Source organism: Trichosurus vulpecula, chromosome 7 (assembly GCF_011100635.1).
Source record: "Trichosurus vulpecula isolate mTriVul1 chromosome 7, mTriVul1.pri, whole genome shotgun sequence".
Classification (NCBI taxonomy): Eukaryota; Metazoa; Chordata; class Mammalia; order Diprotodontia; family Phalangeridae; genus Trichosurus; species Trichosurus vulpecula.
This window is the reverse complement of record NC_050579.1, coordinates 22,217,954-22,245,901: the sequence shown is the minus strand read 5'-3', so window position 1 is coordinate 22,245,901 and position 27,948 is coordinate 22,217,954. Positions and strand designations below refer to the sequence as shown.

The following is a 27,948-nucleotide window of genomic DNA, read 5'->3' as shown; positions in this document are numbered from 1 at the left end:
ACAAGACTCAAGGGAAGCATAAAAAGGTAAACATGAAAGAGTAATCATAAGGGACTCAATAAAGGTAAACTGTTTACGTTTCTATATGGGAAGATGATACATGTAACTCCTAAGAACTTTATCGTTATTAGAGCAGTTAGAAGGCTCCACATAGACAAAGGACATGGGTATGAGTCAATTATATTGAGATGATCTCCCAAAAAATGAAGGGGTGAGGAAGAGGGATGCACTGGGAGAAGGGGGAAGAGAGAGGTAGAAGGGGAAATTTTTCTCACATAAAAGAGGTGTGCCAGAAAGAGTTTTTAGTTAAAGGGAAAACAAGGTGGCAGTGGTGGGCAATGCTTGAACCTCATTCTCACTGGAATTGATTCAAAGAGGGAAGAATATACACACACTCAGGCATAGAGATCTATCTTACCTAACAAAGAAATAGGAAGGAAAGGGAATAAGAGATATGGGGGGAGGGATGATAAAGGGGAGGTTGGATTAAGGGAAGCAGTTTGTCAGAAGCAGACTTTTAAGAAGGGATAGGATAAAAAGAGAGAGAGAAGAAGAAACAGAAGGAAATGTGATGGAGAGAAATACACAGTAATCATAACTATGAATGTGAACGGGCTGAATCAGCCCATAAAACAGAAGCAGATAGCAGAATGGATTAGAAGCCAGAATCCACAATATGTTGTACAAGAGATACACTTGGATGCACAGACAGTCAAAATAAAGGCCTGGAGCAGAGTCTATTATGCTTCAGCTGAAGTAAATAAAAAAGGCAGGAGGAGCAATCATGATCTCAGATAAAGCAAAAGCAAAAAGAAATCAGCTAATTAAAAGAGATGAACAGGGAAACTATGTTTTGCTGAAAGTTACCATAGACAATGGGCAACTAGGTGGCTCAGTGGGTAGAGCACTGGGCCTGGAGTCAGGAAGACCTGAGTTCAAATAGAACTCAGACACTTACCAGCTATGTGACCCTGGGCAAATCATTTAACACTGTTTGCCTCTGTTTCCTCATGTGTAAAATGAGCTGGAGAAGGAAATGGCAAACTCTTCCATTATCTTTGCCAAGAAAAACCCAAATGGAGTCACAAAGAGTCAGACATGACTGAAAACAACTGAACAGTACAATACGCCAGAGATAATAAAGTAATGCAAAAAAATTTAGCAGCAAGTTTCTCTGATTAAGGCCCCATTTCTCAAATATTAGGGAACTGGGTCAAATTTATAAAAATAAGAGCCATTTCCTAATTGATAAATGTTCAAAGGATACAAATAGGCAGTTTTCTGAAAAAGAAATGAAAGCTAATTACAATCTTATGGGGAAAAATGCTCTCAATCACTATTGCTTAGATAAAGGCAAATTAAAACAACTCTGAGGCACCACCTCACAAAATAGACATGACAAATGCAGGAAGGGACAAGGGAAAATAAGTGCTGTGATACTGTTGTGAATTGTTCCATGCTGGAGAAGAATTTAGAACTATGCCCAAAGGACTAGAAAATTGTGCATACCCATTGACCCAACAATACTACTAGGTCTGTACCCAAAAGAAATCGGAGAAAACGGAAAAGGACGTATATGTACAAAAATATGTCAACCAGCTCTTTTTGTGGTGGCAAAGAATTAGAAACCAAGGGGATGCCCATCAATTGGAGAATGGCTGAACAAGTTGTGGCATATGATTGTGATGGAATACTACTGTACTATAAGAAATGATGAGGGGGGGAGGGTTCAGAAAAACATGGGAAGACCTATATGAACTGATGCAACATGAAGTGAGAAGAATCAGGAAATCAGCAATGGTGATCAACTGCGAAAGACTTGGCTACTCTGATCAATACAATAATCCAAGACAATTCCAGAAAGACTCATGAGGAAAATATGCTACCCACCTCTAGAGAGAGAACTGATAAACTCCGAGTGCATATTGAAGTATAATTTTCTCATTTTCTTTATTTTTCTTGCTTTTTTAAGATATGGCTAATATGGAAACATGTTTTGCATGATTTCACATGTATAATTGATATCACATCACTTGCCACCTCATTGGGTGTGGAAGGGAATAGGAGGGAGGTATAGAATTTGAAATTCAAAATTTAGAAAGAAAAAATGCCTTAAAATAAACAAATGAGTGATGAATTTAAAATAAAATTTTTAAAAAATGAAATTTTAAAAATATTTTTAATAAATTTAATTTTTTTAAAATGCTAAAAATAAGTAATGAATTTAAAATGAAATGTTTTAAAATTTTTAAATGTCACATATGCCCATTCAGAGCCATACTCCAGTCATGGGTCACCTTCCATTAAGTCTCGGGGATACTTGTGAGGTCAAATTCACCTCCTTGCATTAACATCTTAAGTTAACTTACTCTCTTACATCTCTAACTTACTCTCATATCTCTAATTGCTTTTTATTCAAACTCTGTGCATTTGTATATAGAAATCTAAGGCCATGGGTTTTATTTTTGGTTCCTTTCTTGGATTTCCCACACACCCATACATCCCCTGTGGGTTCCTTTATTTTTAATATAATTTTCTATCCTTATTTTATCTTTAAATTTTTATCTTTATGAACTTGACAAACACCAACAAACACGAACATTTCCTTACACAAAGAATAGGAAAAGAGGATTGTACATAACGCTTCAAATTGTGCAGCTTGCTTCTTTCTTTTAACATTAAAAGAAAAAGGCTATCAATTTACACAAAGAAGGGCTTAGCTCAGCCAGGTATTCCTAAATTCCGGTCCTTCTACTATACATTCTAAATTCTATGCTATTCTGTACTAAATACTATTCACTTAAGTTCAATTCTGTAGCTCCAACATTGTCCTGCTTGTCTGGGTGCCTTTCCAAACTTCTATCCCTTCTTCTATTTGTTGTTGTTGAGTCATTTTTCAGTTGTGTCTGACTCTCCTTGACTTTGTTTGGGTTTTTCTTGGCAAAGATCCTAGAGTAGTTTGCCATTTCCTTCTCCAGCTCATTTTACAGATGAGGAAACTGAGGCAAACAGAGTAAAGTGACTTGCCCAGGGTCACACAGTCAGTAAGTGTCTGAGGCTGGATTTGAACCTGTGAAGATGAGTCTTTCTCATTCCAGACCCAGTGCCATATCAGCTGTGCCACCTAGCTGCCCCTCTCTCCTTCTATGCATATTTTTAAAAATAAAATTTAAAAATATTTTTTAAAAATTTCCTTTGTATTTCATTCCTTTGTCTTTGTTCTCTTTAGGTGTCTGGAATAGATGAGGAGCCTCCTCGTGGGAGAGCTGTGATGGTGTGTAAAGAAAGTGTCCTAGAGAGACTATAGAGCATGCACAAACAGACAAGTCTATCATTCCGTTTGGCCAGCTAGTCATAAGGTAAATGGGAAACATTCCAAAGGGCTGAATGGGCTTCTGCCATGTCTGTCCTTTCAGGTGCTCTGTTCCACGCCTTGAGTGACCTGCTGTAAGGAAAGACCCAAGAGCTGGGCCATTCTCCCTCCATTCCCTCCAGCTCTTGCCTTCCCCATCCCTATTTCCTCCTCCTCCTCCTCCTCCTCCTCCTTCTTCTTCCTTTCCCTTCCAGACAGACCAGAAAAGGAAAAGATCAGATGGCAAGTCAGAGGTTTAAGGGACCTCAGAGGTCATCTAGCCCAACCCTCTTATTTTATAGATGAAGAAACTAAAGCTCAGAGACTGTTAGGGATTTGTCCAGGGGTCATCCAGAAATTCAGCCTCAGAGACAGGATTTGAACCCAAACCTCACTGGTTCCAAATATGACATACTATCCACTGCAGTATGCCACACTTGCTGCTTGGTGGGAGGACAGAGGGAGAAAAAAATCACTCCTGTGTCCTTTTCTCCAAATATTAATTCAGGGAGGATCACAGGAATAGGGAAAGCCCAAGTCTCTGCCTTTTCTCAGTGTTACCATGCCTGTCCGGGGCAGTGTAGAGAGGTCCTTTGGCCCCCAGGGGGCAGCAGCGATCAAGGAAAAGTGGACGCTAGAGTGTTTGGGCAAGACTGGGTTTCTGGGGGTTCCCTTCCTTTTCCCTTCATTTAGGAAGGAAACATTAAGCACCTGCTATGTGCCAGGCGCCCTACTAAGCACTTTTTAAATATTATCTCCTTTGATCCCTCACAATATATCCTTTGGGAGCTAAGATGCTGTCATTATCCCCATTTTACATTTGGGGAAACTGAGGCAGGCAGCAGTTAAGTGACTTGCCAAGGTCACACAATTAGCAAGTGTCTCAGACTGGATTTGAATTCACATTTTCCTGACCCCAGGCCCAGTGCTGTGTACACTGCCCTCCCCCCCAGCTGTCCCTCAGCTTGCTTAGAAGCTAAGTTCTCACATCTGGCACTGAGCCTTTGAGAATCCAAGATTTCAGAGTTGGAAGGGATCTCAGAGGCCATCTGGTCCAACCCCCACCTCGGCAGAAAGCCACCCGTGGCTCTCTAGGTCCTCAAGTGCAGCCCTTTGATTGAACCCAAACTTCACAGAACAAATTCCCTTCATAAACGGATTTGTTCTGCAAAACTTGGACTCAGTCAAAAGGCTGCACCCAAGGACCTAGAAAGCCTCGAGAACACAGGTTCTCCACCCCTGGACTAGGCAGTTACATTATTAGCTCCCTAGCCCTAGATGCAGCCTCTCTGAACACAGCCTGAGACTGAATTACTGTTGTTAGCTATCATACTACAGCCTTGGTTACCTTAAAGCACTATGTGAACGATCTTTGGTATTACTGAGCTGGCAGACCCCCAGACTGTTTTCCAGACAAACTCACCTAACCACAATCCCCTTATCTCGTACTTACTTATGGCTTAGGATTGTTGTTTTTAAAGTCCAGTGCATGCTATCATATTTATACCTAATAAATTTCCCCTAATTAGATTTGGTCCATTGTCCTATGGGGGGGGTGCTATAGCCTCAAGGCCGCATGTGGCCCTCTAGGTACTTCAGTGCAGTGCTTTGACTGAATCCAAACCTGGATTGGGCTGTACTTGAGGCCCTAGAGGGCCACATGTGGCCTGGAGGCTGCAGGTTTCCCACCCAGCCTGGAATCTTCACTCTGGGTTAATTAGCCCTCTCACCTTTGTGTTAACAACCATCACTCCTAGCTTTGTGTCAATTCAAAACTTGATAAATATGATGCCTGAAGCTTTATCCCAGTCATTTTTTTTAAAGTTGAATCATATAGATTCACACACATATGTCTAGGATTCTCCACCAGAGATCTCCTTTCAAGGAGACATTGGATCATTACTGACTGCTCCTTGGGTGACCCATTCAGCCAGTTCTAAATCCAGCCAGTCTTTCTCACATCTTCTTGTCCTCATGAGAGATTGTGTGAAAAGCCTTGCTCAGAACTAGAGAACCATGTAGCATTGCCCTCAATCTTGTAATCCACAAAAGAAGGAAATAAGTCTGCAATCCTAGGAAAGAAAATGGTCTTCTGTGTCCTGTTGACACCATCAAGATTCTTTGAGATCGCTACAAACTTTTTCCGGTTGTCCATCAGCCAATTTCTTAACGATACATCCTAGAATTTTGCCAGAAATTGAATTAAAACTCCCTGGCCTTTGGTTTACAGACTCAGGCCCTTCCCTCTTTTTGAAAATTGGGGCATCTAGTTTTCTGTAATCCTGAAGCACCTCCCCATTCCCCACAACCTCTGCAAGCCCATTGTCAATGAATGGCCCAGCAATTACAGCCGCCAGCCCTTTCATTACCCTGCAGTACAATGCATCTGGGCCAGATGACTAAGTCTCATTAAAGCCAGCTGGGTGCCCTCTGACTATTTACTCATCTACCTGGATACCAAGCCTATTGCTCATTTCTGTATTGTCCTTTTCTGGTCCAAAGCTCATTCTCTTTGGCCGAGAAATACTCTCAAAGGGTCCTAAATTAACTTGCATTTCTTTTGTATATTTTTATATTTTCTTCTATGTGTGCATGTTATTACACCCATAAAAGTAAGTTCCTTGAGCAAAGACTGTTTTTGTTTCTTTATCTCCACTGCCAAGCACAGGCACTGATTTATCGGAGGTGCTTAATAAATGCTTAGAACAGTGAATGCAGTACTCCAATACCCCAAGGTATCTATGGACCCATCAATGTGGATATTTTTTTCCAAGGATGCAGATCCACGGGTCCAGGAACCCATCCGTGCTTGTTCATCCAATGAATGAGCCTTGGACTTGTCTTCCCACCTTGGGCAGCCAAGTGGCATGACAGATAGAGTGCTGAGCATGGAGTAAAGAAGACTCGTGTTCAAATCCAGCCTGAGGAGCTAAGTAACAGTATAACCCTGGACAAGACACTTAACTGCTGTCTGCCTCAGTTTCCTCAACTGTAAAATCAAAATCATAATAGAACCTACCTCACAGGGTTGTTGTGAGAATCGAATGAGAAAATATTTGTAAAGCGCTCAGCACGTATGCTTAAAAAATGTTTCCTTCCTTTGGCAAACACACTAAGGTAACACGAAGAGACAGTTGACTATACTAGGGGAAAGAGAAGGATCAAAGAAGGAATAGGCCCCATGTTCCAGTGAATGAAGAAACAATCATTTCTGAATCAAAATGAGTTGCCCAGCCAGTGCTGCCTTCTCACTGATAGCATCATTATCCCACCCACCCGGTGAGTCCAATCTCTCCTTTGTTCTTTCCCCTAATACAACTTTGCAAAACCACCCCTGCCTGTTATCGTTCGCTTTCCTTGCCAGCCTCTGCTCATTCCAATGTTTCACACTCCTGGAACTATTTTTACAGGACCATCAAACATCTCCACCCAGCATCCCTGACACTGGGCTTTTATCCGAGCCCCAGGCACTCCACCCTGGGCACTAAGCGCCCCTCCCTGACGCCAAGCCCCATCTCTAACACAAAAGCCTCCATCTGGGACACTGAGTCTCTACCCTGGGCACTAAATCCCCTCCCCAGGACTGAGCCCCCCAATTCCTGGCTCTTGGCCCCCTTTATTTATATTGTCTTTGGCTCTCAAGGACCCAGGGACAGACAAAGCAAAGGAAAATCAATGAATGCTACATGAATAATTAAATTTCAAATAGAAAACTCCGGAGAATAGTATCCTTACTTACAGGTAAATGTTTTTACAAAGAAACCTGTGGCCTGCCTCACTCTTTCCTGGCCTGGGATACTATTTTTTTAAAGAGGAAGAATTACCGGTGGTGTGGGTGGAGCGGTCCCAGCTGGAAGGATTGTCCAAGAGGCAGTGAGGCATGTGCAGAGAGAGCCTAGAAAGCACGGGAGTCAAGAATTTACCTGAAAGTTAGGGGTAGAGGGGTGGGCATCCAATACCATACCACCTTCTCCCACCCTCCATTCCCCCACCTCCTCTTAAGCAGGGAGAATCTGACTAGGTCTGAGGAGTGAGCACACAGCCCGAGGAATTCTTTTCAAAAGATTTTCCTGATGCATTTTGTCTTCGTATCACAGTCAAATCTAGGAGAAAACAAAGCCCCTGCCCCATCCAGATTGAATCCCTTCCTTGTAACCCCCCCAAAAAAGTTATGCAAAATGACCTTAGGCTTTATTCTAGCATCTGACAGTGTATATGACATTCTACCCTAGAGGTCTCCCATTTTACTGCCAGAAGCGGGGGTGGTGTTTCAGTATCTGTTCCCAGGGAACTTTATTGGTTTGTCTTTTTAAAACAGATTGTTATTAATATTGTTTGCTTTTACATCATCTAGGTTTCACTGTTTCCCTCCCCCCTCCCTTGTCCATGCTCTCGGAGAGCCATACCTTATAACAAAGAATCTTTGATATAGACAGAGACTAAGAGATAGAGAGAGAGGGAAGGGAAGAGAGAGGGAGGGGGGAGAGGAAGAGGGAGAGGAAGAGGGAGAGGGAGAGGGGAACAGAGAGAGAGAGAGAGAGAGAGAGAGAGAGAGAGAGAGAGAGAGAGAGGAGGAGGAGGAGGAGAAGGAGGAGGAGGAGGAGAAGGAGGAGGAGGAGGAGGAAGAGAAGGAGGGGGAGGGAGGAGGAGGAGGCAGGAGGGAGGAGGGAGGAAGAGGGAGGAGGAGGAGGAGGAGGAGGAAAGTAATCAGAACCTCAAAAAAGATTGGCATGAAATTCAATTCTTGGTTCCCAAGGACCACCCCATCACCTCTCCAAAGAAAGGAGGGAATATGTCTTCTCACATTTCTTTCTTTAAGTCAAGCTTGTTCTTTAGAATTTTGAAACAGTGAGTTTTGATAGCTTCGTGGCTATTGTCCTTTCTATTTACATTTTATGGTCATTGTGACTTGGTTTCTTGGCTCTGCTCACTTCACTTTGATTCAGTTTACTTAAGTCTGTCCATATTTCTTTGTATTCATCCTTTGTATTCATCATGGCTTAACGTACAATAATTACTCCATGTATCACAATTCATTTAGCCATTTCCCAACTGATGGACATCTACTTTGTTCCCAGTTCTTTGTTGCCACAAAAAAAATATGATTATAAATATTTGGTAAATAGAGAGTCTCTTCTTATCAATGACCTCCTTGAGGGTTCCTCCTAAAAGTGGAATCTCCGGGTCAAAAGATATGAACATTTTAGCCACTCTATTTGAATAATTCCAAATTGCTTTCCAGAATGGCTGTATCACTTTGCAGCTCCACCAATAATCCACCAGTGGGCTTTTTCTTCCACAACCCCTCCCACCTTGACTATTTCTCATCTTTTGTCATCTTTGCCAGTTTTCTATGAGGTATAGCTTCAATTTGCACTCTTCTTATGATTAGCGATTTGGAGCACTCATTCATATGATTGCTAATGAGATTCTTCTTTTAAGAATTTCTTGAACACTTCTCCACTGGGGAATGCTTCATTGGTTTTTCAGTTATTTGGAATCTTTGAAGAATCTTTTCATTGTGAACCCAGGCTTCCTGGCTTGCACAGTGGTTCTTGACACAGAGCATCACTGCTCTCTAGGGCAGTGTATTTCATTACCTGTTCCCTATGACTAGTATTAATAATACTTCAAATACTATTACTACTATTGCTAGTAATGACTAGCATTTTGTAGCTTTTCAAGTTGTTTGAATCATTAAATATGATCTTATTTGAAACAAAAGGAATCTTTTCACTGACATTATCGTTCTCATCTCTGTCTCTAAAGCTCTTTTGGTTTTGCTTATTTCACATGGCATCATTTTTTAGACACTTGCCCATGTTTCTCTGAATCCCTCATGCTCTCCCTCAGTGGTATCACACTCAAATATCGAAAGAGGCCATTAATCCAACTTGTGGGCCACATGCTGACTGTCATTGGTTAATAATTCATATTGAATAATGATTAATTGATAATATTAACTAAGTAATTGGTTACTTAACCAATGTTCTCTATGTTTTATTAGTTTTATTTATCTGGATATTTCCCATGCCACTTTAGTAAGGTTCCCGGAGCACTTGGGAGGACCATAGGAAGCATGTTGGACAGCTCTGTTCTGCATTCCTTCTGAGTCACCCTTTGTGTTAGGAAAAAGGACAGAAGTTCACCAGTCACCGGCCACATCACAGCCTTGACCTCAGAGTTCCAAGTGCACCATCTGGCTTGTGCTTTCTAGGAGTGCTAAGGCAAGGAGCCTGAGGCTGGTTTAGGGATTTAGGGGCTTTGAAAGTGTGGTTGAGTCTAAAGATGGGGATGGAGAGGAAGGAAACAGGAATCACAAGGACTTTCAAAGGTAGGGCTGGTACTGAACAGCCGAGTGACTATCTGGGAACATGTGTTTCTTCTCCCACAGCAGACCTTTGCTGACAACTTGGTCCCAGACAAAGGTCGCTTCATGACCCCTGACTCCTTTGCCCAGCCCGGGGCCATCATACCCCTTTGCTGGGCTTCTGTGTGGACCACAGGACCTGTGTGAACCTCTGTGGCTTCTCAGGCTGAGGACCCAGGCCACACAATATGACCAGGACCAGCAAAAGGACCAGACCAGGAGATGGGGCCTTTTGGCCTCCTCAGCAGTAGCCTTGGGGTTTCTGTTCCCCTTCAGCTGAGATTGCCCCACATGTTTGAATTCCTAGCCAGGGCTCTGGGGACCTTATAGACCATCTGGAACAACCTCATTTTATAGAGTAGGAAATTGAAACACAGAGAGAAGCAGCCTGCCCTAGGTCCACACAGGTAAGAGAGACAGGATGGAAAGCCAGGTCTCCTGACTAAAAATCAATGGTCTCTCCACTCTACTGGAGGAACACTTCCTGCTTCTCCCCTAAACCCTGCTCATCCCATCCCACCACACATCCAAACCCCCAACCTAGATTTCCAGAACAGGAACAAGCCTTCTGACTTTTGTGAGATTTGTGATATGAATATTTTGAATGAAAACAGTGCTAGGAATGGGGCTCAGTGTTAGAGCTGGAGGCTTAGCATTAGGATTGGGGGTTCAATGTCTAGGGTGGGGGCTCAGTGATAGGGATGTTGGACTCAGATCGGGAATGGCAGCTCAGAGTTAAGAGTCATTGTGGGTTAAGTGTCTGGGATGGGGCTCAGTGTCAGCAAGGGAGGTTTGGGTTAGGAATAGAGGGGGGGGTCACTGGGGACACTTAGGTGACTTGATCAAGGTAAAGTAAAAAGAACCAGGAAAATAACCTACACAGTAACTATGATAATATACATGGGTGGGGAGAACCAAAATAAAAAAAACTGAATGCTGAAATTATTATGACCAAATTTGGCCCTGAAGAAGAGATAGGAGAATGCACCTGCCTCCATTTTCTGCCAACATGGTAGACTAGGTAAGTAAGCTCTGAATTTGCTGTAAGACCTGATTGAGTGATCAATCGATGTGTTGGTTTTGATGCCTGGTTTGGTTTTTCTTTCTATTCGTTGTTATAAAGGACTGCTCTCTAGGCGAGGAGGATTAGGATGGGAAATGAAAGAGATATAAAAGCAAAATATGTGATAAAATATTGGTAAAAGAATGGGACTGAATGTCAGGATGAGGGGCTGAATGTTAAAAATCAAAATGCAGTGATAGGATGGAGACTCAGAATCAGATGTTGGTAAAAGATGAAAGTTCAATGCGTAGGAGGGTGACTCCATATGAGGCTGTCATCAGTGGAGATTGGGGCTCAGTGATACAGCCCCAACTAAGCCATGGCATCCAATGCTGGCAATGGGAGCTCAGTGACAGTAATGCAGGCTCAGTGTTAGGGACGCTGACTGAGCATCAGGAATGGGAGCTCCGTGGCTGGAATGAGGCCCCACTTTCAAAAATGGTGCATTTTTGTGGTGGCAAAGAATCGGAAACTGAGGGAATGCCCATCAGTTGGGGAATGGATGAATTCACTCTGAAGCTCATAGATTGGATTGGAATGGGGCACTATTATACTATAAGAAATGACAAGTGGATGTTTTCAGAAAAACCTGGGCAGACTTATGAGCTGATACAAAGTGAACTGAGCAGAACCAGGAGAACATTGTGCACAGTAACAGTAATATTGTAACAATGATCCACTGTCAACTTGACCAGTTACTCTGACCAGGCCAATGATCCAAGACAATTCCAGAGGATGCATGATGAAAAGGGCCGTCTACCTTGAGAGAGAACTGGTGAGCTCTGAGTGAAGACTGAAACAGACTTTTATTTTTTTTTATTTTTCTCGTCTTGTGAGTGTGTGTGCACATGTCTTTTCTTTCAACAAATGGCTAATATGGAAATATGAATCAATTGCTTGCCTTCTCAAGGGGTGGGGGAGGGACAGGAGGGAGAGAAACAATTAGGAACTCAAAGTTTTTAAGAGTTAATGTTAATGTAATCGTGCAATATTTAATGAAATAAATAAAAATATATGTTAAAATTTAAAAAGAATGGTGCATCACTGGTGCAGAGGGGGGCTCACTGTTTAGGAGAAGGCTAACTGCTCTGAGTGCGGCTCAGTGTTAGGGATAAGGGCTCAGACACTAAAGTGATCTGAAATAAAGGCTCAGATTACTTTCAAAACTTTGAAGCAGCCACTTGAAGGCTTTAAAGGCAAAAGGAAAGAAAAGGAAAGATCAATTCTAAACCAATGTTGTGTGTATGGGGAGGGAGGGGAGATAGCCTTTGATTTGATTGGTGGCGTCTTTTAACTGAGGGCCAATCAGCTTTCAAAGAGAAGAAGGAGAGAGACCAGGAGAAGAATGGGGGAAGGGACCACTTCTCCTCTACTCTTCTTCCCCCACCCCCACTCCCATCTGACCACTAGCCTGGATCTGTCCCTCTGGGCCCCTTCTGCTCCAGTGCCTGGCAGCCCCGCCCCACCAGAGGAGATGGCTGGGCCTGGGAAGAGATGAGTAGGTCTCCTCCCCCTTGATTCCCCTGTTCTGCAACATCCCATGGGAGCCCAAGCAGCACCCACAATACATACTCCTGCCCCTGCAATCCAGAGAATCTAAACTGCAGAAAGTGGGTCCTGTCCTCCTCCTGACGTTACACACATACATTCTCCCCAAGGCTTCTTGGAAGAGGCCTTCGGAACGGGCTTTAAAGAAAGGACTACAGTTGGACAGAGCAAGGGGAAGCATGAGCAATGCTGGAGTCAGAAAATGTTCTAGATCAGCTGGACAAAGCATTAGTGGAGGAGAGGAAGATGAGGTAGAGTAGGGGGCCTTCCAGATATGGGGAGTTTGATTCTACAGGTGTCAGGGGGCCCCAGAAGACACTGGAACAGAGAAGAGTGATACCCAGATCGCTGTATGCCCAGGTATGAAGTCTGGAATTAAGAGACTGAAGACAGGAATATTGATAAGAATCACATGATCGGAGATTTAGAGCCAAAGGGACCTCGGGAAGCCTCATCTCATGTTACCTGTTACCAATAAAAGAAACCAAAGCCCAGAGAGCTTTGATGACTGGCCCAAAGTCACCGCTAAGTGGCAGAGGAAGGATTCAAATCCAGGTCTTCAAATTCCCAATCCATTGCCCCTTCCCCCATGCCAGGATATCAATAGTCCAGGCAGGGCAACATCCAGCTTTGGACTAAGGTCTGGGGAGTGAGAACAGAGAGGAGGACACAGATGTAAGAGATGGCGCAGAGATGGAAGCAGATGCTGAGGAATGGGAGGAAGGGAAGCATCCAGGCTAACGAAGCCCCACCAAGGTGACTCCCCCATCCCACACCTGTGTACCCAGGTGGTACCACAGACAGCAAGACAGATGGCTAGAGGGGAAAAAGAACAAGCATGAGGGGCGGCTGGAACAGGCAGGAGGGGCTCTTTAGTTGGAGAGGTGTGAGTGTGGATGGTAAAAGAAAGGTCAGGGTGAGAGATGTAGGTATAAGAATCAGCTGTTTAGATGTGGCCATGGAAGGAGGATGTAGCAGGCTCTGAAATCAGAGGACCTGGGTTCAAATCCTACCTCTGCCCATACCTGCCTGTCTCATGACTTAGACCACCACTTCATTTCCACCTGTGAAATGAGGGGATTAGGACTAGATGACTCTGTTGTCCCTTCCAGCTCCTGATGCTCACTGGGCCTCAGTTTCCTCGTTTGTAAAATGAGGAGATTGGACTAGATGACCTTCGGGGTCCCCTCCAGCTCTGAAGGGGATTGGAAGAGCATATAGAGAGAAGAAAGAAGAGAGCCAGGGATCAAGCACTGGGAACCAGCCACCATGGGGAGCCTGAAGAGGAGGAGGAGGAGAAGCAGGAGAATGGGATACTGCTGAAACTGAAATTGGAGTACCCAATAGAAGGGGGTCAATCAACAGCTTTGAAAGCTGCAGAGAGGTCAGAGGGCAAGAACTAGACAATGGCTGTGATATCTGACGATTGTGTCATTCAGTGACCTAAGAGAGAGTGGTTTCCCTAGAGCCATGAGGGTCAAAGCTCAAATGCCAGGAGCTGAAGAGATGCTGAGGAGGGAAGCCAAGGGCTCAGTCTAGCCACTGAGAAGTTTAGGGTGGAAGGTCAGGAAAGATGGAATGGCCACAGTGGGATATATGAGAGAAGGGATTCCCATTGGACCAGGCAGGTGGAAATGGGGTCAAAGGCACCAGTGGCTTTAATGATGAATCAGATTGGCAGATAAGGTGAAGTTGGGAGGGGCTTCTCAGATCTATTATTAGCTATATGAATGAGAAGCTGATCAAGACAGGAAAGAGACAGGCAGGGAGAGATGCAGAGACAATGATACTAAGGGACAGAGGGGAAAGGAAGACACCAGAGATAAAGAGACAGGTGAGACAAAGGCACAGAAAATGAGAGAAACAGGAGAGACATTTTAAGAGACAGAGGTGAGGAATGGTACATTCTAGGCAAGGGGGCACAGCTAGGGCAAATGCACAGAGATAGGAAAAAAGCAGAGGAGGGCAGAAAAGGACAGAGCCCCAGAGAATGGAGTGAACAGAGAAACAGTGGGATTGAAAAGTTGAGGGAAGCCCCCTGAGGGAACTGAACAGGCACTGAGCAAAGGCAACATAGTACAAGGTCAGACAGAGAACGCAAAGAGGACACAGGTGGGTAGAGAGATGGAGAGGAGAGAAAGCAAGAGAGCGGGAGGCCAGAGGCCCACAGAGGTGTCCAGGCAGGGGAGGTTTGGAGGGAAGAAGGAGAACACAAGGACAGGAAGTGATATGAGGAGCCCAGAAAGGCACTGCTCTAGGACCCAGCTCCTCTGGGTTAAAGGGCCTCCCTTCTGCCCCCTGACCTCCCTCCAGCCTGCGCTCCAGCCCCCAGCCTGGGCACAGGCAGACGAGGCCAGCGCCCAAAGGACCCTTGGATCATAGGAATGGAAATGATCACTCTGGTTCTCATCCAACCTGACCATTCTGCCCCATCCCCACAGGAACCCATGAGGGACCACATCTTAGTCGGTCTACCCGGCCTGAGTCTCGCCCTCAGACTAGCAGATGATTGGGGCAGTGAGAGCTGGAAGGGACTGTAGAGGTCAGCCAGTCCAATCCCCTTAATTCAACAAGCACAATATGGAGGCCCAGACAGGGCAGGCACTCCCCCAGACAGTCAGGATTCGAATGTAGGCCCTTTTAGATCCTGCGTTCTCTCTACCATACAACACTGCCCATGGGCCTACTTTCCTCATCCTCAGGGTGGGCCCCATCAGCCCATTTATCCCTCTCACCACCGACTGTTAATGTCCTCAAGGACCTGGCCATAGGTGAAGTGTGTCCACTAAGGGGTTAAAACCAAACATAATTTCTGAGCATTTTGTTTCCTTTCTCTAAATCTCACCCCTCAATGATGGTCTACACAGCCATAGATCTACACATCCATGGAATGGGTACATTGAGGCACATCATCTCTCCTGAGGGCTCCAGGGACCTGCAGAAAGTAGTGAGTTGATCTTTGTTCCCTCAGCAAGTGGCATCCTCCAGAAGGAGCCTGTCACAGGTGCAAGACCGGATTGGCACCTCCCGTGGCACCTCTGACCTGAGCCAAAGAATCCACTTCTGTGACCAGTGGGCTTCTGACTATGATCAGCTGACCATCCCGTTTCCTCTCCCCCTCCTCCCCACATACACACACAGCTTCCTTCACCCTCCTCTTATATAATCACACACACACACACACACACACACACACACACACACACACACACACTCCTGTACATTCCCAAGCTATTCCAGCACTGATGAAAAGACAGTGTCTCCCAAATACCCCTCAGGCAAATAAGGGACACTCAGACCCTGTGCTCAAGGAGCCACTGGGCTGACAGGGGAGAAACAGCCCCCACCCACAGTGAATCCCGGCCTTATAGGGGAAAGTGAGGTCCTTGCCTTCGGGGATCCCTCAGTCTGATAGAGGAGACCAAGCCTGTGCGTTTGGGGAGCATGAAGGCTGATGGGAGCAGGTGGGGTGGAGAGTGATTGTATATTGACACACACCAGATATAAAAAGAAGCCTCCCCTTGAGTGTAAACTGGTTTGGCTGGCGGGGGGTGGGGGGGAGTGCTACACATCTCCCCAAAGCCATGTACACATAACAAGTGCTTAATAAATGTTTGTTGAGTGAATATTGAAAATTCAGGATATTTCAACAAAGCTTGCTCACAATCTGAATGGACATTTCCAAATGAAGGCAAAATGTGGCATCTGGTATTTCTGATTGTGGGATGCGTCACCACTGATTCAAAAGCACCGGGAGTGAACAAGGCGGGTGGCAAGGTCTACAAGGCCAGGCAGTGCCAGCTCCAAAGGAGCATCCACCTAGATGGTGATGGGAGAGCTGGGATGGGTCTTTAAGGATTGTTCATTTATCCCCTTTATTTCACAAAGGAGGTAACTGAGACCCCGAGAGGGGAAGTCTTACTCAAGATCACACAGCTATTCATGACAGAGGCAACTTGCAGACTCAGGTCCTCCAATGCCATGGAGATACACACACACACACACATACACACATACACATACAGAGACACATACACATATACAGACTAGAAGACATATACACATACATACACACAGGCACATGCGCGCGCACACACACACACACAGCTAGATAACTACATTAGGCACCAATCAGTATCTGGGAAGTGCTATCATTCCTGAAGGCAGTTATGATAGAAAGATAGAAATTCCAAAGAGTAGAATAAACTCAGACATTCAGGCGAATTGTACAGGTTTTTCAGGGTTGTTCGAAAGTAAACAGGGTGACTAAGGTACCAGGATGTTGGAGATGTGCACTGGAGAACACAAGCCTTCATTGCATAAGACAACTAGGCGATGATATCAGACTCCAGGCACATCAACCCTCGGGGCCTGGGAGCCTTCTGAAAGCTGGCTGAAACTGAGGGGAAGTGGCCTGGCCTCCCTGATGTGTCTGCCTGGAAGCCATTCCTTCCCACTTCCTCATTTCTACTGGGAAGAGAGCTCATTGAATTCCTTGGCACACCACTTTTACCCAGTGCCTAGGCACATCTACATCTGTCTCCGAAAAGCATGGGATCGAACAATGAGACATGAAGCAATCAACAAGCATTTATTAAGTGCCTACTATGGGCTAGTATTGAAGGTACAAAGACAAAACCAGCCCCTGCCTCCACAGAGCTCATCTCTTATCTTGTCTGACCCTTTTCTTCTGACCTCTAGTTAGACATCTCAAACTGGATGTCCTATAGACATCTTCAATTCAGTATGTCCAAGACTGAATTCATTATCTTTTCCCCAAACCCTTGTTCTCTTCTTAACTTTCTGAAGTCTTTATGACCTCGTTTGGGGTTTTCTTCAGAGAAATACTGGAGAGGTTTGTCATTTCCTTCTCCAGCTCATTTTACAGGTGAGGAAACTGAGGCAAGCAGGGTTAAGTGACTTGCCCAGGGCCACACAGCTAGTGTATAAGTATCTGAGGCCGATTTGAACTCCAGAAGATTATGTATGTCTGTATATATGTATATATGTGTGTGCGTATGTATCTACACCTTGCTTGTACATAGTTGGTTTTGTGCAGCTTCCTCCATTAGTCCGTAAGATCCTTGAGAGAAGGGACTGTTTTTTGCCTTTCTTTGTATCTCTAGTGCTTAACACAGTGTCTGACACACAGCAGGTACTTAAAAAATACTAGTTGACTATCAATCAGTCAACAAGCATTTTAAAGTGCCTACTGTATGCCAAGTGCTGTACTAGGTACCACGAAGACTGAAATAAAATTTCGAGGGCCTTAGATTAGACCTAGAATGAACTCCCAAAGTTGCCTGACCATGAAGTCAGAGGATTTTTTGAGTTAGGAAAGGCCTTCGATCATCCAGTCCCACCCTGTTTTATAACTATTAATAAGGAATTTGGGGGGAGGAGGGAGGGCATGACAGGTTTCAGACGGTGAATAAATTCCTGCTGGACATTGTGATCTCTTCCCCCTTTTATCTTTATGCTGCAATGTTGTGCTATCTGAACTTTTTATCACAAAGATGAGTGAGTCTTGTGATTCAGAGATAAAGAAGAATGGTGGAACTTTGAAGCCATAGGGGGAAACCATGATGGTGCCCTGACAGCCCAGCAGTGTGTCTTTCTATCCCACAGGACGTGGCCATCCTGGATTACCGAGCTCCCCGCCTGGCTATGGACTGCCTGGCCTCGGTCTTCCCCTTCTCTCCCCAAGAGGCTCTGCTCCTAGGTGTGGCCTGTGGTACCAGGCTGGTGGCTGTTGAGGTCAGGGGGGGTTTGGCCATTCTGGTTTTCCCATCTTTCCCTATTTCTCAAGCTATTTATTCCCACTGCCAACCCACCTACATCTTTCTGTACCTGCCCTCCAACATCCTTTCTCCTCTTCCTACCCACCCGCTCCTATCACCCCATACTACCAGGAACATTCCCTGCCCCTTCCTCTCATGGCCCTGGACACCTGCTAGGACAGACTCAGATGATCCAAGGATGCAGCTTCCTCCTCTCCCTACTCCAAAGACTGAGCTAGAGGGAAGGAGGGTCTAGACCAGGTGTGGGGAACCTGTGGCCTCGAGGCTTCATCCTAACTTCACAGAACAAAAGTTTTGATTCAGTCAAAGGGCTGCACTTAAGGACCTAGAGGGCTACATGTGGCCTCAAGGCTGCAGGTTCCCCACCCCTGGTCTAGACAGAATGGGATAGAAGCAAAAACAAGATCTGGTTTCTGACAGCTACAGAAACAAGAATTCTGCAACCTCCATGGAGTAGAGGGCAGCAAAAATATGCTCGAGCTGGCCAAGAGGCAAGGCTTGTACCAGCAGCTGAGCCTCTCTGTCCCTGGGCCAGGAAGCCCTGCCTGCCCCTTCAGGTAACATCTCTCTATCACCAGCCCTGAGGTCTCCCTCTTCCAGCCTGAGCCACCACCTCCAATACTAACCTTCCATTCTCAACACTCAAGCCACCACCTCCAGCCCCAAGCCCTCATTCCCCTACCTCTGGCACCCACCCAACCCACTGACATCAGCCCCTTGAATGTAGCCACATTGATCATGTCTTCAGCATGAACCTTTCTCCAGGATAAAGCCCTCTGTGGGGTTTTTCCCCCACGTGGAATGTCTCCTTGGGTCTTAGGCAGAACCTTCTTCATATATCAACCTTTCTGCTACTCCTTACCCCAACCATCTTTCCTCAGATCGAGCCTACTTCCTTCGTTCTGGGCAAAAAAGAAAAAAATCTGTGAGTAGGGGAGCATGAGGAATGGGTGAAAGCCTGGGGTTAATAGGGATGGCTAAGTGTCTACCTCTTCACTTCAGATCATTATGATGCAGCGATGGTTGGTGGGGCTCTCAGTGATGGGCAGGTACCTTACAGCACAGTGTCTGAGCTCCTCCCCGTCACTAAGTCAAATGAGATCTATCAGCCAATACACACCTGAGGGCAGGGATTCTGGGACCCAAGGGGTTTATGGGGAGAGACACACAACTGTGCTAGGATGGACCCCAGATCCCCTGTCCTCACTAACTGATTGCTAGAGTCTAAGATACTACCCTGAGTCTTCAACTGGAAGTTGGGGATCAAAGGGGAATGTTACCCGGACCTTTGGGTAATGGCTCCCCAACCCCAGCAAGGAGCCCCCATCCCTGACCAAAAGCAAAACTCTCCAATACCGAGCCCCCATTCTCAGCCCCAAGTCCCCATCTGTAGGGGGACAACACCTTCTCCATGAAGCTTTTCCTGGTGCCTTCAATGGCTAGTGCTCTCCCTACCAAATTACCATGTATTTAGAGACCTTGTATATATTCTCTTTCTCTTTATATAGATTCTAGAGGGGGGAAAGGGGGGAGGGAAGAGACAGAGAGACAGACAGACAGGGAGGGAGGGGGCAGGGGAGAGAAAGAGAGGGAAATATATACATACATATGCACTTCTTGTCTCCTTCATTAGGAAGAAAAAAGAAAACTCCTTGAGATTAGGAATGGGTATATTTTTGTATCCCCAGTACCTGGCACATAGTAGATGTTCAGTAAATGCCTGTTGACTAATATGTTTATATGTGCACATAGTATCTCACCAGTAGAATTTAAGCTTCTTATTTCATAGGTGGTACAGTGGATTGAGGGCTGGGCTTGGACTCAGGAAGACTTGAGTTCAAATCTAGCCGCAGACACTAGCTGTTTGACCTTGGGCAAGTCACTCAACCTCTGGCTGCCTAGGTTTCTGCCTATTATGTGGGGATAACAATTGCCCCTCCCTCCCAGAGTGATTGTGAGGAGCAAATGAGAGAATATCCATTAAATGCTTTGCAAACCTTAAAACACTATTAAAATGTTAGCTATTGTTATGAACGATGGTGGTTATTTTTCTGAGCCTAGCAGAGTGCCTGGCACGCAGTAAGCTCTTTTTGGTTGATTGATTGAGAGAAGACCAGAGCCTGGGCAGAGAGATGGTTTAGGGCTTGGAGGCCGAGGATCTGCATGGTGTCATGAGGCAGGTCCTAGGTCAGACGAGTGGATATTCTCCTCTCCAGCTGGTTGAGGGGGGCCATAGCTGGAGTCTGTAGGCAGAGTTCCTTAGACACATCCAGCCTCTCTTCAGGTGTGGCAATGCTGAAAAATAGGGGCCAGCCAAAGCTAGGAGTGAAGGGATGACAGGAAGGGAGGCTGGTGTTGAGTCTAACTGTTCTTTATGACGAGGGTCCCATGGACCCAAGGGTGAAATGGTGATGATTTTGGCCTACACGACTCCAAAAGAGATTCTGGAAAAATTGAGAAGGGGAGGAGGGAGGGAGTATGCATTTATTAAATGCCTACTGTGTACGAGGCATTGTGCTAAACAATTTACAAACATTATGCCAACAGAGCCTCACGGCAACCTTGGGAGCCAAGTGTTATCACTGTCCCCATCCCACAGCTCAGGAGACTGAAGTGGGAAGAGATGAAGTGACAAATTAAGCGAAGCAAAAGCCCAGAAGAACAAGGTTGGTCAGGAAATGATGTGCTGAGGACTTTAAAAAATACCAAAGAAGGTTAAAGACAAGAAGAACCCTCCTAATACCGGGGGAGGGATGGTGCTTGGTGGGGGAAAGGGTCTACGGAAAGGCCCTCCATGGCCAATGCTGGGAAAGTCCAAAGATTGCCCGAGTGATGAACGAGGTAACCTGCAGCACAATCTCCGTTACCAGGGGAAATGTTTGCACTGAGCTGCCAACATCTGGTGGTGAAAATGTTAAATTAGTTTATTGACATTCTGGCCCTGCCCCGTAACAGACCTCATGGAACCGTAATTTGATTGTGCTGAATCACAGACATTAAGAGCTGGAAAGCAACCTTCAAGGTGACCCGGTCTGACCACTTTCTTTTAGAAGCCTAGAGAGGACAGTGAATGACTTGTCCGGCATCACAGAGCTGGTGACAAGAAAAGAAACCTCCCGTCTCTAGACTCCTATTACACTGTATGTTTGCCTTTCCTATTATCTGCAGATGTTTTTGTTGTTGATCAATCACGTCTCATTCTCCGTGACCTCATTTGGGGTTTTCTTGGCTGAGACACCAGAGGGGTTTGTCATTGCCTTCTCTAGCTCTTTTGACAGATGAGGAAACTGAGGCAAACAGAACTCAGTGTTATGAGATGATTTGTGATCAGGGTTGATGAAAGCTCCCACGGGGACAAAATCACAGATCCTCAATACGTAAATAAAACTCAGAGTGGTGAATTTGCTGAATTACTGTTGGGTGATATCATTTAAGTATATATATATATACATAGATACATATATGTGTGTATTTAAAGGCTTTTCTCCTTTTTGGTCTTTTCTCCCTACCTGGCCTCCTAGTGGGAGTCATTTCACCTCCATGAGTGACTCAGTTATTTTATCTTTAAGATGGATTGGATTGGACAACCATCAAGCTTCTTTCCTGTTATAAATTTATGACCCTGTGACTAGATGGCCTCCGAGGTCTGTCTCCACTCTAGGATTCTGTGAGTCATAGAATCCCACATCTAGACTTCTAAGGACATCCAATTTAACCCTCTCATTTTACCAAAAGGGAGACTAGGTCTCTTGTATAAAGCGTGTCAGAGGCAGCAGTATTTGAACTCATGTCCTCTGATTCCAGGGTCAGGGCCTTTTTCCTGGACCAAGGTGCCTCTTCAGTGCTGAGTGTAGGATTGTAAATTCCACTGAATGGCATCCACCACATCCCAGAGGACCTGAGATCAAAGCCTCTCTCTACTACTCGTTACCTGGATGGCCTGGGCAGCTTTAATGGCAGCTTACACTTGTGCATTGCTTTAAGATTTGCAAAGCACCTTACAAATGCCTCATTTGATCCTCACAGCAACCTTAGAAGTAGGTGCTATTATTATCCCCATCATACAAATGAGGATACTGAGGCTGGGAGAGGTTACTGGAACTACCCAGGATCACACAGCAGCTAAGTGTCTGAGTCAGGACTCAGACACAGATCTTCCATAGTCCAAGTTCAGAGATCTCTCTGCTACACTTGTTTTTCTCTTTTTTAAAATTCAATTTTATTTTATTTTCAATTCCAAATTCTCTCCCTTCTTCCTCCTCCTCCCTCACCCACTGAGAAGGTGAAAAACAATTACGAATATGTATAATCATGCCAAACAAATTTCCACATTAGCGGAAGGAAAGAAGGAAGGAAGGAAGGAAGGAAGGGAGAGAGGGAGGGAGGGAGGGAGGAAGATAATATGCTTTAATCTGCACCGAGTTCATCAGATCTCTCTCTGGAGGTGGACAACATGTTTCATCATGAGTCCTCTGGAACCATGGCTAGTTATTGTGTTAAATCAGAGTTCCTAAGTCTTTCGAAGTTGATCATCTTCTCTCCTCTCTACTTAGCATCTCTGATCCTCAGTTTCTTCACCTGTAAAATGAGACATTTAGACTCAAGAATTTCTAATGTCCTTTCCAGCTCTTAAACTGTATGGTCTGGTCAGGTATACATGGTAATGTCCTTTCAAATGGATCCAGAGAAGAGGTGGCTATGGGCTAGGATGGCTGGGGAAGACTCCCAGAGGAGATAGGCTCTGAAGGACCATGAAGAGCTGAAAAAGTACAGAGGAATCCAGGGCATTGGGGTCATGGTGGGGGGTAAGCAAAGGCCCAGAAGCAGGAAACAACATGGAGCCAGGGTTGAGTATCAGTGATTCCCAAGCCTGGAAAAATCAAGTAGAGTGGGACTGGAGGAGTGTCCAACTGGACCATATCATTATAGTTCTATAAACACAGAGGCACTTTGACAACCATCTAGTAAATCTGCAGATGTTCCATGGTGAGCTTTTCTGGATTCTCACTGGAAGCCAACAAGCTGCTCCTAGCTGCTAAGTGAGACCTCCAAATATGCCTTCAGTTAATGTCCCCAGTGACTGATGGTATACCACACCTGTTGGCTAGGCGTTGGCTGGGATATCAGGGTTAGGGGGCCAGAGTTAGGGTGCAGGGAATCTCACTAGACCAGCATTTGCAAAGTATTATCTTCTGAGCTAAGTACAGGGGGAGATAAAGGCTCCAGGTGAGTCACTTCCTTATCTCCTACATATGCCTTGTTCATTTCTCCTTCCATCCCATTTCCTCTTGCCAAAATACCTTCCCCCAACCCTCCAAATCCTACCTTAGGCTCCTGGGGAAATGGGATGAGCAGTAGATTCAGGGTTAAGGGACCTTGGTTCAAATCCTGGTTTCTCCATTTACTGTATGACCTTGGGCAAGTGTCCTTACTTCTCAGAGTCTCTGTTCCTTCCTTGGTAAAATGAGAGGGTTAGCCCAAATGAACAGGTCTACATACTGTATTTCCTGAAGTTTTTCTCCCTCTAGGAAGATGATCTAATAATGGGTAGGGCAGTGGTGTTGGAATCAAAAGACCTAAGCTTCAACCCTTGCCTTAGACATTTGTGAGCTGTTAGACCTTGGGCCTGTGTGATTTGACTTCTCTGGTCTTTGTTTTCCCCATCTATAAAAATGATTGGTTGGATGGGTGATCTCTCAGATAGAGGCCTTCAGGCTCTGAGTTAGGTGACTTGAAAATTTCACCTCCTTTGGGAAATCCTCCCTGACCACCTATTGGCGTCTCTTTCTCCCTCTTCTGAACCACAGATCTTGTAAGAATGTCTTGGGTTTTTTTTTTCCTTTTTGTTTTTTTATGCCTTTTGGGATATAGACCTAGCAGTGGTATTTCTAAGTCAAAGTGTATGTATGGTTTTATAGCCCTTGGGGCATAGTTCCAAATTGCTCTACAGAACGGTTGAATCAGTTCACAACTCCACCAAAATTCATTGTCTCATTTTCCCCACATCCCCTCCAACGTTTGTCATTTTCCTTTTCTGTCCTATGAGCCAATTTAATAGGTATGAAGTAGTACCTCAGAATTGTTTTAATTTGCATTCTCCAATCAATAATGAGTTAGAGCATTTTTTTCATATGGCTATGGATAGCTTTGATTACTTCATCTGAAAACTGTCCATATCTTTTGATCATTTATCAATTTGGGAATGGCTCCTATTTTTATAAATTTGACCCAGTTCTCCATATGTTTGAGAAATGAGGCCTTTATCAGAGAAACTTGCTTCAAAATTTTTTTCACTTAGGATTGCTAACTGTATTTTCCTCCATCATATCCCCCCATTTATTATATTCTCTCCTTTCACCCTGTCTCTCCTCAAAAGTGTTTTGCTTCTGAATATCCCTCTCCCAATCTGGCCTCCCTTCTATTCATCAGTCCCCTCCTCTTATCCCCTTCCCCTCCTACTTTCCTGTAGGGTAAGATAGATTTCTATACCCAGTTGAATATGTATGTTATTCCCTCTTTGAACCATCTCTGATGAGAATAAGGTTGACTCACCCCTCTTGCCTCCCTGCTCTTCCCCTCTATTGTTAAAGCTTTTTCTTGCCTCTTTTATGTGAGATAATTTACCCCATTCAACCTCTCTTTCCCGTTCTCATAGTACATTCCTCCATCACCCCTTAATTTTATTTTTTTAGCTGTCATCCCTTCGTATCCAACTCACACCTATACCCTTTGTCTATATATACTCCTAACTGCCCTAATAATGAGAAACTTCTTATGAGTTGCAAGTATCATCTTCCCATGTAGAAATGTAAATAGTTTAACCTTATTAAGTCCCTTATGATTTCCCTTTCTTGTTTGCCTTTTTTGTGCTTCTCTTGAGTCTTGTATTTGAAAGTCAAATTTCCCATTCAGCCCTGGTCTTTTCATCAAGGATGCTTGAAAGTCTTCTATTTAATTGAATGTTCATTTTCCCCCTACAGGATTGTACTCAGTTTTGCTGAGTAGATGATTCTTGGTTGTAATCCTAGCTCTTTTGTTCTCCAGAATATTGTATTCCAAGCCCTCTGATCCTTTAATGTAGAAGCTGCTAAATCTTGTGTTATCTTGACTATGGCTCCATGATACTTGAATTGTTTCTTTCTTGCTGCTCACAATATTTTCTCCTTGACCTAGGAGCTCTGGAATTTAGCTATAATATTCCTAGCAGTTTTCATTTTGGAATCTCTTTCAGGAGGTGATCAATGAATTCTTTCAATTTCTATTTTACCTTCTGATTCTAGAAGATCAAGGAAGTTTTCCTTGATAATTTCTTGAAAGATGATGTCTAGGCTCTTTTTTATCATTGCTTTCAGGTAGTCCAATAATTTTTAAATTATCTCTCCTGGATCAATTTTCCAGGTCAGTTATTTTTCCAATGAAATATTTCAAATTGTCTTCTATTTTTCCATTCTTTTGGGTTTTGTTTTATTGTTATTTAATGTTATTATTTCTCATAAAGTCATTAGCTTCCATTTGCTCATTCTAATTTTTAAGAAATTATTTTCCTCAGTGAGCTTTTTTATCTCCTTTTCCATTTGGCCAATTCTACTTTTCAAGGAGTTTTTTCTTCAGTGAATTTTTGTGTCTCTTTTTCCATTTGGCCAGTTCTGCTTTTTAAGACATTCTTCTCCTCATTGGTTTTTGGTACCTCTTTTACCAATTGGCCTTGTCTGTTGTTTTTTTTTTCAGGGGGGAAGGCAGGGAAATTGGGGTTAAGTGACTTGCCCAGGGTCACACAGGTAGTAAGTGTGTCAAGTAAGTGTGTCTGAGGCCGGATTTGAACTCAGGTCCTCCTGACTCCAGGGCTGGTGCTCTACTCACAGCACCACCTAGCTGCCCCTAGTCTGTTTTTTAAGGTGTTATTTTCTTCAGTATTTTTGGTATCTCTTTTACCAAACTGTTGGCTCATTTTTCATGATTTTCTTGCATCACTCTCATTGTTCTTCTGAATTTTTCCTCTACCTCTCTTACGTGATTTTCAAAATCCTTTTTGAGCTCTTCCATAGCCCGCAATCAATTCATATTTTTCTTGGAGGCTTTGGACGTAGGAGCTCTGACTTTGTTGTCTTCTTCTGAGTGTGTGTTTTGATCTTCCTTGTCACTATGTAGCTTTCTACGGTCAGAATTTTTTGTTGTTTGCTCATTTACCCAGCCTATTTCTTGACTTTTAACTCTTCATTAAAGTAGGGCTCTGCTTCCAGGGTGGAGGGCACACTGTCCCAAGCTTCAAGGGTTTTGTGCAGCTGTTTTCAGAAATACTTCTAGGAACCTGAAATTTTTCAGCTTTTCCAAGATGGTATGATCTAAGTAGAGGTGTTTACTCCTCTCTTGGTCTATGCTCTGGTCTGTGAGTGACCACAAGCACTCTTTGCTGCCCCAAAACTGTGACAAGGGTCCCTGTTCCACTGTGACTGCAAATTCTAGTGTGCTAGTGCTCTTCATCACCCTCAGACTGCCACTCAGGACTGTGATCCAGATCTGAGTATGGGCATAGCAGCAGAATCATGCCTTAGTGCTAGGAAAGAGAGCCCTCTAATCTCCTTCTGACCAATTGTTTGACTCCCTTATCGTCTGTGGGCTGAGAGCTCAGGAAGCAGCTGCTGGCACTGCTGATTCAGTAACTCCCACAGTTTGCTCCTGGTTTACTGGAGTTGGGCTTGTGCTGGCACAGCCTGAGTTGGACTGTGCTCCACTCTCACCCAGGTGCAACAGACCTTTCCTGCCAAACTTCTAAGTTGTCTTTGGCTGGAAAACTCTTTCACTCTGTCTTTTTGTGGCTTTTGCTGCTCCAGGAAATGTTTTCTGGCATTATTTAAAGGTGTTCAGAGGGGTTTGGGGCAGAGCTCAGATGAGTGGCTGCCTTTTCTCTGCCATCTTGGCTCCACCCAAGAATGTCTTGTCTCGTGATTTAACCATTTCATGTGACCCTTGTCTCTTGGGCTACACTGTGAGCTCCCCAAGAGACTAAGCTCCCATCTGCCAGCTTAGAATTGGATATGACATCAGCACTCAGTACAGGCAAGGTGAAAGCTACTTGTCCTTGTAGGGGAGTGGGAAGATTCCTGGAGATCAGGCTCAGAGTGACCTCCCTGAGACTCCCTCGGTCTCCCCTCTCCCTCCTTCTCTCCCCTCAGGAAGTCTGGTATGTCTCATCAACAAGAGCCAACCCTTCAAATCTGACCTACAAAGAGGCCCTGGAGACAGAGCTGGCCAGACTAGAGCAGGCTGGGAGACGGAAGCGAGTTCTGGTCCGCACTGTGGATCAGTGGGAACGGGCTACATCAGAGCAAGAGGCTGCAGGTTCTTCAAGAAACATCCACGGCTTCATCTCTGGGGTTATCTACCTCTATTGTAAATAGGAAGCTGCCCCAGCCAAGGCCATGGGGGTCTAATGGGCTTCAGGAAGAAGACTTCAGGCCACTGGTCAGCTGTGTAGCCTCAGGCAAGTCACTTCCAGAGCTTAGGGTAATGCCTAGCACATAGTAAGCACTTAATAAATATTCATTGATGCCTCAGCTTGATTTTTCTCATCTGTAATATGGAGGACAAATCAACCTTTCACTGGTCCCTCAGGGATTCTCTGCAGAAACAATGAAATAAAAAAGGGAAACACAGTTTAAAAATTATTGGTAAAAGAAAAAAAAAGAAAAATTAGTGGTATGTGAATTTGAGACCCAATTGTTATTTAAAAAATAAAAACTAAATCCGTTGTCTGCCACTTGGATTCTAGTCCCAGCTTTGCCGTTAACTTGGCTGTGTGATCTTGGACAAGTCC

General features: G+C 44.6%; 1 protein-coding gene across 1 annotated transcript; it reads left to right on the top strand.

Annotated features, from left to right (window-relative positions):
- The first annotated feature begins 11,104 nt into the window (after positions 1-11,104).
- METTL27 (methyltransferase like 27) lies at positions 11,105-27,532 on the top strand. Its single transcript, XM_036768133.1, is given in 9 exon segments — positions 11,105-11,140; positions 15,305-15,424; positions 17,959-18,090; positions 18,555-18,653; positions 18,655-18,691; positions 19,137-19,224; positions 19,448-19,560; positions 27,308-27,324; positions 27,326-27,532. Coding segments are annotated over 9 exon segments (849 nt in total).
- The last annotated feature ends 416 nt before the right edge of the window (positions 27,533-27,948 follow it).